The following is a 16,533-nucleotide window of genomic DNA, read 5'->3' on the forward strand; positions in this document are numbered from 1 at the left end:
ATCACATTTGCATTTGTAATGGTATCGTTATAATAAAAGTGAAGCAAAAATCACAGAATATTGCAATACTGTAATGACCCACCCCACTCCCCACTCCCAAATAATGAAAAGAAAACCAAAGCATTAACTACTAACTCCTCCCGAGTTAATACATGATATATTAACACACATTAAACAGTCTGGCTAGCAGAGTCTGAGTGCATTTCCTAAAAACAGTGATTTAACAGCTCATACACTTCTCTGACAGACAGGAGGGAAGGGAAGGGAAGGGAAGGGAGGCGTGTGGCGCAGTGGGTTGTGCGTTGGTGTTTGGATCAGGAGGTCACAGGTTCAAACCCCACTGCAGTCAGCATGTCGTTGTGTCCCTGAGACACTTCACCCCAAATTGCTCCTGTGGGGATTGTCCACAGTATTGAGTATGTAAGTCGCTTTGGATAAAAGCATCTAACAAGTAACATGTAATGTAATGTAACGGGAAGCCGGTGTAAAGACTTCAGAACTGGAGGGATGTGATCCACTTTCTGAGTGTTAGTGAGGACTCGAGCAGCAGCTTAACTCAAACACAAAACGTCCCAAAACCACGTTTCTTAACAACTATAGTAAAGTAGACAAGGAGGTTCAACCTTATGTTCAGTATTAGATATCAAATCAAAGCCGATACACGCTGTCCTCCAAGCTGCACAACTTATATTTGCAGGGACCGTGTACACAATGCAACAATGAAATATGATAAAAGCTCAAATATGAAATAACTTTCCTGTCTTAAAGATCAACCAGAATCACCTCAGACATCGTCTACCACTCCCCCTGCTGGATGTACTACTTTAATACATGTATTTGGAGGTATAACATGCTTTTGGTTTACAATTTAAAAGCATATTTGTTTAATTTCGCAAATGATATGTTTATGACGAGAGATTTTTTTGCAGATATACTGCATAATCGACCGTCATTTCAAATGGTATTGCAAACATATATAGTCTGATTGCTCCCTATTGAATCTCTTAAATGACACAACTTCATGCATTACATTTTTAAATAAAGGCGTAACACGGTTCCAGCCCTAAAAGCCAGGAAGTGCTCAGGTTGTTTTATTTTTACCACTCATAGTGTTTGAAGCCCTCCCTACGCTGACCTCAGATCTGACCCCTGCACAGACAATGAGACAGATATCTACCATACTCACATCATACAATACTGAGTGTGTGTGTGTGTGTGTGTGTGTGTGTGTGTGTGTGTGTGTGTGTGTGTGTGTGTGTGTGTGTGTGTGTGTGTGTGTGTGTGTGTGTGTGTGTGTGTGTGTGTGTGTGTGTGTGTTAGTTATTTACGTGATTACGTCTGAGAGTGGCGTAGCTTGTGCTCCTGGCAGTAATAAGGTCTTTGTTAACATTTAGATGCGTGTGTGTGTGTGTGTGTGTGTGTGTGTGTGTGTGTGTGTGTGTGTGTGTGTGTATGTGTATGTGTATGTGTATGTGTATGTGTATGTGTATGTGTGTGTGTATGTGTATGTGTATGTGTGTGTGTGTGTGTGTGTGTGTGTGTGTGTGTGTGTGTGTGTGTGTGTGTGTGTGTGTGTGTGTGTGTGTGTGTGTGTGTGTGTGTGTGTGTGTTATTTACATCTGACGGTGGCGTAGCTCGTGCTCCTGGCAGTAATAAGGTCTTTGTTAACATTCAGATTTGTCTGTGTGAGTGAGTGTGTGTGTGTGTGTGTGTGTGTGTGTGTGTGTGTGTGGTGTGTGTGTGTGTGTGTGTGTGTGTGTGTGTGTGTGTGTGTGTGTGTGTGTGTGTGTGTGTGTGTGTGTGTGTGTGTGTGTGTGTGTGTGTGTGTGTGTGTGTGTGTGTGTGTGTGTGTGTGTGTGTGTGTGGGGGAAGAGCCGCTACCATGGCAACACCAAGCTTTGAGTACCTCTTAAAGGGCCGAGCTCCTCTCTCTCTCTCCCTCTCGATGTCTCTCTGTCTATGTTCTGCACCCACAACACTCTGCAGGGAGACAACAGAAGGATGTCCTGATTATATCTGTCCAACAGTGTTCTCTTTATTTCCGGCAGCTGTTTCTGCCACAGTGGGATATCTCCAAGATCTTTGTGGATATTATGATGCCACTATTTCCTGGGAGTGAGGATTGTTGATGCTCCTGCAGACTGAGGCTGGATACACACAGTCAGGTATCATACATGCTGGGAATACTCAGAAACATGGTCTTTTGATGGACTCTGATACAAAGACAGATGATCTGGGAGATTTTGGACATGGTTTGCTTCAATTGTACGTGATCTTTTCAACTAGTGCAAGACAAATTAAGCTTAATTGTTGTTACTAAATTTGGCTATTTGCTTCTGTAGATTTCGATTTTTGCTGGAATCACCAATAGTTAGCGCTAGAAAATGCTGAACGTGCATATTTAAACATAACATTTGACTTATTTATCCTTTTCAAAGTGAGTGTCTTTCTATTATATATTTTTAAATTATGTTTTTTTTTACATTTGAGTTTTTTCTCATACCATACGCCAGAAATCTGCACTTCAGTAGCACTTAATATAACATTTTATTTTGAATAATTGGGCCAAATAACTCAGTATTTTCTCATGTACCAAAATATGTCCAATACTCCATGTGTAAAAGCCTTTAATATGTCAACAAATGATAGCTCATATTTAATAAGATGACGCCTTGTTTGCAGAGTAAGAGAACTTAATGTAATGAAGTGTGGAAGTTAATGGGTATGTTTTCCCCCATTCACCTCTCCTGTCTCTCTTAATTGAAAAGCAAAAATAGACGTGGACAATTCCAGTTGCAGACTTTGTTACGACAAAGGCAAAGAAGCACTGGCAATGCAAGAATATTTATAACCGTGAGCAATGTCAGTGAGGATATTCCCCCCTCGGAGGACACACAAAGAGCGTCTGCATGTCGGAGCAGGACCGTCCAACGGGGAGGAAGACGAGCAGAAAGATGAAGACTTTTTGCAGATTTTATCCTGCTGTCCTGCATGTAAACAGAGCGGTGACTTCCTCCTGCTCCTGCCATGCTCCCACCCCATGTGTGCTCCCTGTATATCAGCAGAGGGAGGAAGACCCTCTCCCCCTCCTCACCCGGGTGAAGTCTCCCTGCTGTGCCCCGTCTGCAGACTTCCTGTGGAGCTGCCATGCTGGAACTGGTCCGCGGCCACTTCCTGTCTGCCAACACATCCCATCATGAACACTGCACATATCAGGAGGGAGAGAGAGGAGGACCAGCTTCAACATGAGCAGGTATCAAGATTCAAGATGCAAGGCTTTTCTTTTTCATGTGTACATAGCTACAGTGTAGATATATCAATGAAAATCGAATATACATATTGCAATAGGAGTCGATACACAAGTAATTGGAATATGATATATTGGATAAATAATTTCTAAGTTGCAGCCAGATGAATGTTATGGATGTTGTTTCAGGTGTTTAACAGTCTTATTGCCTGTGAGATGAAACTGTCCCTGAGTCTGGTGGTTTTTGGTAGAGGGAGGTCTAAACTAAGAGGGAGGTCTAAAGGTCACAGATTTAAAGGTGGAATATTTAAGATTTCTGCAAAAGAAAAGTGTCAAAAAAAACGCGACCCATGTTGTGTATTTTTGCAGAGCTGTGTACTTAGATTAGATCATAATGTATTTTATTGATCCCAAATTATGGAAATGGTGTCGTTAAGGCAGCATGGTAACAAGATATTGCATATGAGTTAAAGTATATTAAAAGAAAAAAAGCAAATTTATAGTCAAATATAAAGAAAAAGTTAGAAAAATATCTACTTCTAAACTAAGAGGGAGGTCTAAAGGTCACAGATTTAAAGGTGGAATATTTAAGATTTCTGTTGTGAACTTAGATTAGATAACATTTAAGTGATCACACATTTTGGAAATGGTGTCGTTACGGCAGCATGTTAACAAGACATTTGAGTTACATTTAATCAAATCAAATAAAAAAGTCATAGTAAAAAATTAAGAAAAAGTTAGAAAACACTGCAAAAAACAATCCAGACTATTTAAATATACAGGATTTAACAGGATACTCTAAGTTGCAGTTTCGTATATTAAAGTTTAAAGGTAATGAGTATAATGAAATACAGAATTTGTGATACATTTATGAAGATTATCTACATGTGTTAAAGTATATTTATACAGAAAAAGTATTTCTTATCAAAAGATAATACAGCTTAAGTTATTTATCTTCCTTGAAATACATTTTACAATAATGTTATGCAACACATGTCTCTAGTTTGGATTCACGACATGACCCCTCCTGTCAGTATATTGACCCCTGTATATATTGTGATATAGCTAATGTTTGTTGTAGTATAGAGTGCACAAGTATTTGTATTCTATTAATTTATTAATATTTTTATTTTATTTTACATTTATTGTTGGAGCTATATATTGCTTTATATTATTTAATATTTAATCATTTATTCACTTGCTGTATTTGTTAATAGTAAATGTATTATTATTTAGTGTTGTTATTTAAGTGAGTTAAAGTAGTTATTATGCTTGTTTAAGGCATATTTTGGTATACTAATTGTATATATTAGAGACAGGTGGAGGTGGGAGTAGAGCCCTGGTAGGCACATGGTGTGATTCAAGCCACGAGAAGGAAAGCTTCCGGAAAGGATGACATAGGAAACTTGTCCATTGTTCTTTTGTTAATGATTATTATTATCTGTTCTTTTATGATTCTGGCTGCTGCATTTATTCTCAAATAGAGCAACAAGATCAATAACATATTCTGATTCTGATTCTACTTAGGGGGACACCTGCTGCCGAGATGCAGACAACACGACAGCAATGCAGGGATCATATGGTGAGTATAGTGATGTATTGATAGGAGTAACTACCTTCTAAGATTAAACCATATCTGTATGTAGAGGTGTACTCAGATCGTGTACTTGAGTAAAAGTAGAAGTACTCAGATCGTGTACTTGAGTAAAAGTAGAAGTACTCAGATCTTGTACTTGAGTAAAAGTAGAAGTAATCAGATCTTGTACTTGAGTAAAAGTAGAAGTACTCAGATCTTGTACTTGAGTAAAAGTAGAAGTACTCAGATCTTGTACTTGAGTAAAAGTAGAAGTACTCAGATATTGTACTTGAGTTAAAGTAGAAGTACTCAGATCTTGTACTTGAGTAAAAGTAGAAGTACCAGAGTGTAGGAATACTCTGTTGCAGTAAATGTCCTGTTTTCAAAATTTTACTCAAGTAAAAGTACAAAAGTATTATCATCAAAATATAGTTAAAGTAGCTAAAGTAAAAGTAGAAGTACTCAGATCGTGTACTTGAGTACAAGTAGAAGTACTCAGATCGTGTACTTGAGTAAAAGTAGAAGTACTCAGATATTGTACTTAAGTTAAAGTAGAAGTACTCAGATCTTGTACTTGAGTTAAAGTAGAAGTACTCAGATCTTGTACTTGAGTAAAAGTAGAAGTACTCAGATCTTGTACTTGAGTTAAAGTAGAAGTACTCAGATCTTGTACTTGAGTAAAAGTAGAAGTACTCAGATCTTGTACTTGAGTTAAAGTAGAAGTAATCAGATCTTGTACTTGAGTAAAAGTAGAAGTACTCAGGTCTTGTACTTGAGTAAAAGTAGTACTCAGATCTTGCACTTTAGTAAAAGTAGAAGTAATCATATCTTGTACTTGAGTAAAAGTAGAAGTACTCAGGTCTTGTACTTGAGTAAAAGTAGTACTCAGATCTTGTACTTTAGTAAAAGTAGAAGTAATCAGATCTTGTACTTGAGTAAAAGTAGAAGTAATCAGATCTTGTACTTGAGTACAAGTAGAAGTACTCAGATCTTGTACTTGAGTAAAAGTAGTACTCAGATCTTGTACTTGAGTAAAAGAAGTACTCAGATCTTGTACTTTAGTAAAAGTAGAAGTACTCAGATCTTGTACTTGAGTAAAAGAACTAAAGTCTGATTTAACACTTGATTATATTTCACATCATTCATCCACATCTGTGAAGTAACTAAAGGGATTACATACATGTAGTGGAGTAACGTCACTGTCAACATGTTGTTCCCCAGCAGCTCCAGAGGGGGGAGACGTGGAGCTGACGGAGGAGGAGATGGAGCGCTCTGTGTTCGGTCAGGAAACACACATGATGCTGAAATAAATACATTTATAATAACAGGTTTATGTGTAGTTGTTTAAATAGCGTTATTCAACTGTTTATTTATTGATTTTTCTTCATGTTGTTGCCGTTGTCATCATTGTTTTACTGGACATACCTTATATCTCATATGCCAAACTCTCCTCACATCATTTCATATCCCAAAGTCAATAACAAATGCTTTCTTTAATTCTACATTTTGTATTTGTTATGTACAAACGATGTGTGCTTACTCCTAACTCAATTCGTTTTTTGTTAAAGTCTAGGGGTTCACATACTTTTTCCAACATACACTGAATGACTGAATAATTTATAAAAAATGCACAAGAACAAACCAAAAATGTGTTTTCTATCAGTGAAAACAGATTGTATTGTGCTGATAATTGTGACTTTGATGATGATCAGATCACATTTATTGACCAATTCATGCATAAAACTAGGATTTTTTTCTTGCCACTGTATCAGCTCTTAGGGTTAGGGTCAGCGTTGGGGTTATTTCATTTTCTTGGTGCAGTATTTTTGACTCTCTCCTTACGATTATACTCAATCATTCATAACTTTTATTGTGTTTTCAGGACTGTGTTTTGCTCTGGACTCTTCAACCGTACCTCCATCGCTCCATCTCTCCGCCTCCTCCCTCACCGTCTCCCACTGCGACCCCTCTCCAGACCCAGGGGTCAGCAGATCCATGACCTCTGACCCCTGGGTGGCACTGCCCCTCCCTCAGGTCTGCTCTGATGTCATCATCACTGGGGGACAGTATTACTGGGAGGTGGACGTGTGTAACAGCTCCGTCTACAGGATCGGTAAATACTCTGCTCTCTGTGTTTAGATTGGATCACTGCCAGAGAGATTATTGCTTCCAGAAACACCACTGTTAGTCAGCAAGACTCTTGTTTAACCCACACACACACACACACAACACACACACACACACACACACACATACACACACACGCACACACACACACACACACACATATACACACACAAACACACGTCATCAGACAAAGCTCTAAAGTTCTGAGACCTTTTAAAGACCATCGATCTTTGGCGGTCAGAAAACATTTGTGTTTCCATTCTTATTGTTTTGTTAAACTAGTGGAACAATTTGACCATATTTGCAGCTAGTGTTTAAACTTTATACCCACAGAGTACTGCAGGAATGAGTCTTGAATCCTGAAACGAGTCAGCTTTTTAGCACTTCCTGCATATTCTGTCGTCTGGAAGTCAATGTTTTTTTTGTATGTGTTTTGGTTAGAAGCTTGAAATGAGGTCAGTGATTAACAGAAGCTGAAGATATTCCAACACCTGGTTCGACAACATAATATATGTCTGTAATTACGCTTGATTTTTACTTACAGTAACACAGTCCAACAATAGCCGCCTTTAGCCTAGAGATGGTGACGTGAAGTCATGTGACCGTGCTGTAGTTCCTTTATAGCCCAACATTAGCCGCCTTTAGCTTAGCGGTGGTGACGTGAAGTCATGTGACCCTTAGCGGTGGTGACGTGAAGTCATGTGACCGTGCTGTAGTTCCTTTATAACCCAACATTAGCCACCTTTAGCTTAGCGGTGGTGACGTGACGTCATGTGACCGTGCTGTAGTTCCTTTATAGCCCAACATTAGCCTCCTTTAGCTTAGCGGTGGTGACGTGAAATCATGTGACTGCTGTAGTTCCTTTATAGCCCAACATTAGCCACCTTTAGCTTAGCGGTGGTGACGTGAAGTCATGTGACCGTGCTGTAGTTCCTTTATAGCCCAACATTAGCCACCTTTAGCTTAGCGGTGGTGACGTGACGTCATGTGACCGTGCTGTAGTTCCTTTATAGCCCAACATTAGCCTCCTTTAGCTTAGCGGTGGTGACGTGAAGTCATGTGACCCTTAGCGGTGGTGACGTGAAGTCATGTGACCGTGCTGTAGTTCCTTTATAACCCAACATTAGCCACCTTTAGCTTAGCGGTGGTGACGTGACGTCATGTGACCGTGCTGTAGTTCCTTTATAGCCCAACATTAGCCACCTTTAGCTTAGCGGTGGTGACGTGACGTCATGTGACCGTGCTGTAGTTCCTTTATAGCCCAACATTAGCCTCCTTTAGCTTAGCGGTGGTGACGTGAAGTCATGTGACCGTACTGTAGTTCCTTTATAGCCCAACATTAGCCACCTTTAGCTTAGCGGTGGTGACGTGAAGTCATGTGACCGTGCTGTAGTTCCTTTATAGCCCAACATTAGCCACCTTTAGCTTAGCGGTGGTGATGTGAAGTCATGTGACCGTGCTGTAGTTCCTTGTTGACAGTAATTGATTTAACTAAATGAATTACACATTGCAGTAACTATTAAATGCATGCAAGTGTTTAGCCTAAAATCTGGACTCTGTAACGGCTGCACAATGAATATGAATCTCTTCTGTCTGCAGGTGTGAGTTCTCCAGATGGTTCTGTCGGCTGGTGGCTCGAGAGGCATGGCTCGTCTTTTTGTGTTGTGTACGATGGCAGCCGGGAGCCCCTCTGCTCCGTCCCCCCTCAGATCAAAACCCTCGGGGTCTTCCTCAACATGGGAGGGGGCGTCCTGAGCTTCCACAACGCTCTGACCCGGGAGCACCTCACCTCGCTGCCCACTCTCTTCCCCCCCGTGGGAGTCACCCCGGCTCTGGGTCTGAATCAGGGCCGGCTGAGGGTACGGTGCGGCCTCCCCCCTCCTCCTCATGTGTTCCTGGGGAAGGACTCGGCCTACAGGGGGCCGTGTGGAGCAGGAGGGGGCCGCTGGAGCAGGGAAATCCCCTTCCAGCCGGTGAGGAAAGTGATCCAGAAGTTTGAGGAGCTGGCTGTGTCGGATTCGGACTCAGGTCTGGTGTCCGGATCTGGATCCTCCTGCTCCACCTTGGCCTCGCTCCCTGATCATCTAGTTGCTAGCTTATAGTGAACCTGGACATGTTGAGTAAGAAAAGATTAGATAAGGAACTTCTGACCTTCTGCACCTTACAACCCAGTGTCTGTCTACACTGCTGTGTTTTATCATGTTATTTTATGTTTTATTGTTCTGTTTGTTTGTTTTTTAATTAAAGGGGACCTATCATGCAAAATGCACTTTTGTACGTCTTGTATACATGAATATGTGTCCCCGGTGTTCCAGGGAACTCACCAAGTGTCAGAAAACACAACCCTCTCTATTTTCCTCCATACCCAAATCTCTAAAAAAGGGGCTGCAACGGATCTGATAAAAACTGATCCAGATTTGAACACTGTCCTGACGTCAGGACAGTGGCGCTACGGCTATTGGGCCAACTCCACCAATCAGGAGGAGACAGCCACGGCCATTGCCGTTCGAAAGCGCTGGAGACGCTGTAGTACATATGCCAGGCCTGTAGATGGTGCTGTTCTCACAGAATCAACCCTTGCTAAAACAGATCAAAAAATGTCAAATTGAGCGAAATGAGGCATGGCTAAAATGCATGATCTGTTTGGTATTTTGAAAAAAAAAAAGTATAAATATGCCTTATATAGGTATGGTCCTACACTATATTATTCAAATATAGCATGATAGGTCCACTTTAAGTATTCCAGTAATATATGTTGCATGTTTTTTATTTGGTTGACTTACAAAATCTTTCCAGGGACTACAGATGAAAAATAGCCTCTTGGCTAACTCATTTACACATTTACAGAAATGCTGATTAATGTGCACTATCCCTGTTAAATAAATAAATACAACTTTATTTATCCCCTTGGATAAGTTCCAAAATGTATAGCAGCAACAGGTTCAGAGTTAAAAACAGGATTCACACAAAGTACCCCAAAGATTTATGATAGAGATGTCAAAGTACGGGTCCCCAGCACATAGAAAACTGCTGGATGCTAACTTGCAAATGTTGGGCAATTTGCACAATTAGCATAAGTTGCGTTGATTAGCATTATGTGGACAATATTTTAAAAATGGCATGGCGGATTAGGACAATTTTGGAGTGGTTCCAGGGGTTATTGAGGATGCTGAATCCATGTATGTGGCAAATGGCAGTTGGAACCAGGAAATGCAAAAAACAAATGTCTCTCTGTCGGCTGATTTAGATTCATTTTGGGTCCATTTGGAAGTTTTACGGGACTCTGGATCATTTGGATTGAACAGATTGCCTATTTATCTGAAAAATAATTGTCTAAAGTAGAGATAATAATGTTCATCTTGTGCTCTCTGTATCCAATGGTCGCAACACTACTCATGGCAGTCAAAAGGTGTGTGTGCTGGGGAACCGTACTTTACATTTCTATCATAAAACTTTGGTGTACTCAACATTTCCAGGTTCATTATTCTGGCATCTACACTGAGAAGCGGGGGCTCCTGGGTGCTCCCCTCTGGGCAGGAAGCTGAATGAAAAACTCTTCAATGGGAGCATCAGGGCAAAAAAAAGAGTTTGATCTCCGTCATTTGAAAGGCTAATGTTTCATCTTGAAGGACTTCAGGCCGCCTCTCTCCTCTCTGCGTGACCCCGGACCTGCATTGACTCTCTCCCCAGGACACAGCCTTTTTCTCTCACCCCAACCTCCCCCCTTACTGTTTTGGGCTCAGGCCAGATTGAGTCCTCTGTAATGTGAAGTGTGAGGAAAGGGAGGGCTGATAGCAGCAGGACGCCTTGATGAGTCTCTGTGTGACGGTTATCGGACAGTAGGGGTCCAACAGTAAACTGCACACGTTCCCGCATGTGTTTAGAGTGGTGTAAAGTTACTAAGTACTGCACTTAAGGACACTTTCCATTTTATGCTACTGTGTACTTCTACTCCACTACAGTTCAGAGGTACATGGTGTACTTTTACTCCACTACATGTATGTAATACCTTTAGTTACTTCACAGATGTGGATGAATGATGTGAAATATAATCAAGTGTTAAATCAGACTTTAGTTCCACCTGGAGTAAATCCACAAGCTACCCTGCAGTATACAAAGTCATTCAAACTAGCTGCACCTTTACCAGCTTTGAGAACACTTTCATGATCAATCATTATAAAACATATCATATATATTATTCTGAAATGGACCAATCTGCACAATGACTACTTTTACTGTCGCTACTTTCACTATATTTTGATGATAATACTTTTCTACTTTGACTTGAGGAACATTTTGAATGCAGGACTTTTACTGTAACAGAGTATTCCTACACTCTGGTACTTCTACTTTTACTCAAGTACAAGGTCTGAGTACTTCTACTTTTACTCAAGTACAAGATCTGAGTACTTCTACTTTTACTGAAGATCTGAGTACTTCTACTTTTACTCAAGTACAAGATCTGAGTACTTCTACTTTTACTCAAGTACAAGATCTGAGTACTTCTACTTTTACTGAAGATCTGAGTACTTCTCCCACCTCTCCCCAGAGTGTGTGTGTGTGTGTGTGTGTGTGTGTGTGTGTGTGTGTGTGTGTGTGTGTGTGTGTGTGTGTGTGTGTGTGTGTGTGTGTGTGTGTGTGTGTGTGTGTGTGTGTGTGTGTGTGTGTGTGTACAGTGTAGTGAGATGAGGAGGTGTGAGTACAGTGACGCGGTGGTGTTGACGGAGCAGGAGGACAGGTGGTGGCTCACTTTGTCCCGCGGCGGCCCTCCATCGGACAGTAGGGCTGCCCTCCTCTGACCCTTTGCAAACCACAGGACCCCCGGAGACTTCAAAAGGGCCGACAGAGAGCAGGAGAACAGAGAGGGGAGAAAAACAGCAGGAATTAAAGACAGCAGGTGATGATGTGGTGAAAAAGAAATGAGCTGAGAGAGGATTCCCAACAGCTTTCATCCCCAGAAGCTACAGGACATTTAATAAAGAAGGGGAGACCTGGGTTGTGATCCTTTCTAAGAGACACGAAAACTAAACCTTAACTGAAAATGTTTGGTTTTTCTTCCTCAACACTTGTTTTGAATCGTCTGAAAGTCACTATCTGTTTTGATGAGTTGTAGTTTGTGTATGTAAAAATATGATCTGTGGAGTCATCGTATTAAAACACGTTGTTAGTGAGTACTTTAGTTGGTGTGATATTGGTGGAATATTACTTCTAGCAAAGGAATTATCACTTCAAGTCAGTGATGGTTAGAAACTATCTTCACACATTTGGGTCAAATGTGAGTTTGCTGGCACATTTGTTATTGATGTAAAACCATTTATAAAACCTTTAAAGCGTTCTTCCTCACCGCTCATATACTTTGTTGAAACATCTGGAAATCACTTGCTGTTTTGGTGAATGGAAGGTTTTAGTTTTTATAGTATCATAATACTGAAAATATGGTAGTTCTAATGAATCACCAACGTTTTGATATAAGAATATGAAGTCTGTGATGGCAGCTGGCTAGCAAAATGTCAACAGATATTCAGGACTAATGTGAGTTGGACCAGGGTTGTTTAGCTCATGGGTTATTGATGTATAGCTGTAGACATATTTACTTCTTTGGAGACATCCCTAAGAAGTAAAAAATACCCCAATGGGGAAGTTATTAACGGCTAATAATGTTAACAAGTGTCTAAATGAGACGAGCAAACAGCATCGTGCCCAACATTAGCCGCATTTAGCATAGCGGTGGAGACGCTATTTACGCTTTACATGTGTTTTATATGTGGAGATACTCCTTATGAACGGACCGTTTAAGTATCATAAACGTAGGTTTGCCACAGAGCTTATATTCTTCAATTTCCCAAAATCCAATGGAAAAATCCCATTAGGCGCTTTCACACCGCCGTACTTTTACCCGTACTTTTATCGTTTAGTTGCGTTAGTGCCTGGAATTTTGCGTTCACACCAAAAAGAGAACTTAGTTCAGATAACTTTTACCCCCATGTTTAGTGCCTGCTAGAGAGGTGGGACTATCCTGGGGAGAAAAAAGTATCAATTTCTGATTGGCTGGGCGAATTGCAAACCACGCCCCGTAACACTCTGAAAAGTTTTTTGAAGCCGCCATTGTATTTGCTTGCATTAGCATTATTAGCATTAGTCCCAGCAGCTTCTACTAAAGCCAGTCCCCAACTCCGGGGACTTCCGGCCGGGGACTTCGGGTGGCAGTATACGCCGTGAAGTGGTTTGCGGCCTGCCAGTAAACCCAAAGCAGAAGAAGAAGAAGTGACGTCAGCGGCTTCATTTGCGTAATCTTCCCTCAGGGATTTATTCCGGTGTGAACGCGATCGGCTCTTTAGTTCCATGGGGGCACTAAGTGCTGGGAACTAAGTGCTGGGAACTAAGTGCTGGGAACTAAGTGCTGGGAACTAAGTGCTGGGAACTAAGTGCTGGGCACTAAGTGCTGGGAACTAAGTACGGCAAAGTACTTGGTGTGAAAGCGGCTATTGGATATTTGTCGAGCGAACCAGGGAGATGCTATACTTTAAAGGTCGACATATAAAAATCCATCAACCCTGCATCACTCTACACTGAAAAAATTGAAAGCTAATACAATTATCTATAATCTGTTGACATGATACATTTAATTAAAGTCAATGTTTCAATGTTTTATGGATAAAAAATGAAGATTAAGAAAGCTTAAAGGTTGAAAATAGCTCAAATCCAATAGGAGCGACTGCAACAGGCTGCATGCACGTTTACAACACTTTCAAAACTTGTGTTTGCTTTTCTCTGAATCTGAAACCCTCCTCTTGTGTCTCCTCCTCGTCGCACACTGCCCAGCTTTTGCATGTTAGCCACAGATTCAGTTTGAGCCATTTTGGCAAAAGTAAAAAGAATGTGAAGGACGCCTATAAACTGTGTTCTCTCCCCCCCCCCCCCCCCCCCCCAAAGGCCCCGAGCCCCATGTGAAGAATAACTGTTGACTTGTTCTTGGCATCGTGCACGTTCATATTCTCCCTGTGTGACCTCTTTATGATTAAGTAACGCAGGGCACTTTTTAAAGAACTCCCTCCATCCCCATCGTGTCCTTCGGAGGATGCAATCTCAAATCATTTAGTGGGATCAGCCAAAATGTAAATCTCATTGAAACAGGGAATAAAACGCTGTGATTTGAAACAGTATTAAATACTTCTGGGGACAGGCAGCAGTGGTTTAGTTTTCCATGGAGCATCATTCATGTCCTGCATGCACCACATGGGTTTAGCTTTGGGTCAGACTTCAGGAAGAGATTCAAGATTCAAGGCTTTCATTGGAATTATACATCAATGAGGAATATCTTACTCTCACTTTAAAGGCACTGGTTTGCAATAGTGAAAGATCAAAGTTGGCACTCTGGTACTTCTACTTGTACTCAAATACAAGATCTGAGTACTTCTACTTTTACTCAAGATCTGAGTACTTCTACTTTTACTCAAGTACAAGATCCGAGTACTTCTACTTTTACTCAAGTACAAGATCTGAGTACTTCTACTTGTACTCAAATACAAGATCCGAGTACTTCTACTTGTACTCAAGTACAAGATCTGAGTACTTCTACTTGTACTCAAATACAAGATCCGAGTACTTCTACTTTTACTCAAGATCTGAGTACTTCTACTTTTACTCAAGTACAAGATCCGAGTACTTCTACTTTTACTCAAGTACAAGATCCGAGTACTTCTACTTTTACTCAAGTACAAGATCTGAGTACTTCTACTTTTACTAAAGTACAAGATCTGAGTACTTCTACTTTTACTAAAGTACAAGATATGAGTACTTCTACTTTTACTCAAGATCCGAGTATTTCTACTTTTACTCAAGTACAAGATCTGAGTACTTCTACTTCAAGTACAAGATCTGAGTACTTCTACTTTTACTAAAGTACAAGATATGAGTACTTCTACTTTTACGTCAATAGTGAAAAGAAGATCAAAGTTACTCTAAAAGTCATGCATTCAAATTCTTCCTCATGTATCTTGTATGTAATGTATGTATTATTAGCTTTACTCAAGTCATTTTAAGTTGAATAAAAATGTATTTGTGTCATGTGGAAGCGGAAGATATGCTCAGTTCTATTACTTAAGTACAATTAAAACTATTCAAGGATTCAAGGCTTTTATTGTCATGTGTACAGCAGCTACAGTGTAGTTATATCAATGACAATCTGAGGTCACAGGCTCCTCCAACAGAGCAACACAAAACAGATAAAATAGTCAAAAGTAAATAGAATAGAAGTAAGAAAAAGTGATGAATGAAAGAGAAGCTGATGACTGTGTTGATGTCTAACGCTCGAGGTATTTACCGCGTGAGTGAAAAAGGCTCCTGGCTCTCGCTGCAGATCTCTGGGCTTTTAGGAATAAAGTGTGTGGAAGCAATTTGAGTCTTGTAAACAGATGAGAGGGAGATTTCAAAGGGGGAGAGAAAGGGGGAGTTTTACAGGAAAGGATGGATAAGTCTTATAACGAGTCGTGCCATGTGTGAATGTTTGGCAAACGTCTACTGTGTGGAGGCTTTCTGAACACAAGTGGAAAGTAGATTAGGAGATTAGGAGACCGGGGCTGGGTGGCACACAGCTTCTGTATCTCAAATGTCACAATAACAACAATTTACCATCAACATATTTACTTTTAAAACTGCTGAAAGTCACACGTTTGGTATAGAAAGTTAAAAAGTGGTCTGTCAACTTACTGGTTTATAGATAATGAGAGATAATGGGAATATGTTGTGTTAGGAATCAGCTTCATATTGATATCAGATTTGAAGTCAGTGATACTTAATGGTAACTGGCTGATAAAACATCACACATTTTAGTCAAATGTGAGCAGATGTGTCTATTCATTGAACAGTTATTTATATTTAGTGGGCGTATTTTTATAGATTCAAATTAATCTAATCTACAAATTACTTTTTTAATCAACTTTTTTAATGGGCAATGGCTATTAGATTCCCCTACTGTTTTAAAATGTTGTTTGGTTTCTAAAATGGTCCGATATCCTATGAAGTATAAATCTTTTCTGGTTATTGTTTAACCCGTGTGTTGTGTTTGAAAGCTGTTACCGTTCATGGTGTTCGCGGGTCAGTTTTGACCCATGATTTATCTCAGTCCAAAACACACAAAAATAATGACTATCATCCAATATTGTTTTAACTACATCATAACTAACTTATTATGCATTCAAAACCGTACAATCCTGTTGTTATTCTATTGTATTGCCCCATAACACATTACACCACATATTGCACACGTGCATGTGTGTGTTCAGGTTCAAGTGTTAGTGTACATATTCTTTGAGAAAGGTGGAGTTCCCGTGGGGGGAGGGGGGCAGAGGGAGGGGAGACCGGGTGCATGTTGCGAACAATTGTACTCAGATCTTGTACTTGAGTAAAAGTAGAAGTACTCTTATTATTAACTAGTACTTATTACTACTATTACTTAGTTTGATACCCTGTTTATCTAGGCCCTTTTTGTATCTTGTTTTATACATATATATGTCACACTGTGGGACTGCGAGAAACAGTATATTTCAAGATTTCTGTATGTATAACACATCTAGACATTTTG

The 16,533-nt window shown here is 40.3% G+C and overlaps 1 protein-coding gene across 1 annotated transcript; it reads left to right on the forward strand.

Moving 5' to 3' along the window:
- The first annotated feature begins 6,783 nt into the window (after nucleotides 1-6,783).
- Nucleotides 6,784-9,195, forward strand: LOC117477155. Its single transcript, XM_034123782.1, has 2 exons — nucleotides 6,784-6,936; nucleotides 8,550-9,195. The coding sequence occupies exons 1-2, from the start codon at nucleotides 6,819-6,821 to the stop codon at nucleotides 9,050-9,052; spliced, it is 621 nt and encodes a 206-aa protein (XP_033979673.1). The 5' UTR covers nucleotides 6,784-6,818; the 3' UTR covers nucleotides 9,053-9,195.
- Nucleotides 9,196-16,533: the final 7,338 nt, after the last annotated feature.

This window comes from Trematomus bernacchii, unplaced genomic scaffold (assembly GCF_902827165.1).
Source record: "Trematomus bernacchii unplaced genomic scaffold, fTreBer1.1, whole genome shotgun sequence".
Taxonomy (NCBI): Eukaryota; Metazoa; Chordata; class Actinopteri; order Perciformes; family Nototheniidae; genus Trematomus; species Trematomus bernacchii.

Coding starts and splice junctions, on each gene's coding strand:
- LOC117477155 (XM_034123782.1), top strand. CDS start 6,819: ATGACCTCTGACCCCTGGGTGGCACTGCCCCTCCCTCAGGTCTGCTCT. Junction 6,937..8,549: donor CAGCTCCGTCTACAGGATCG/GTAAATACTCTG, acceptor TTCTGTCTGCAG/GTGTGAGTTCTCCAGATGGT.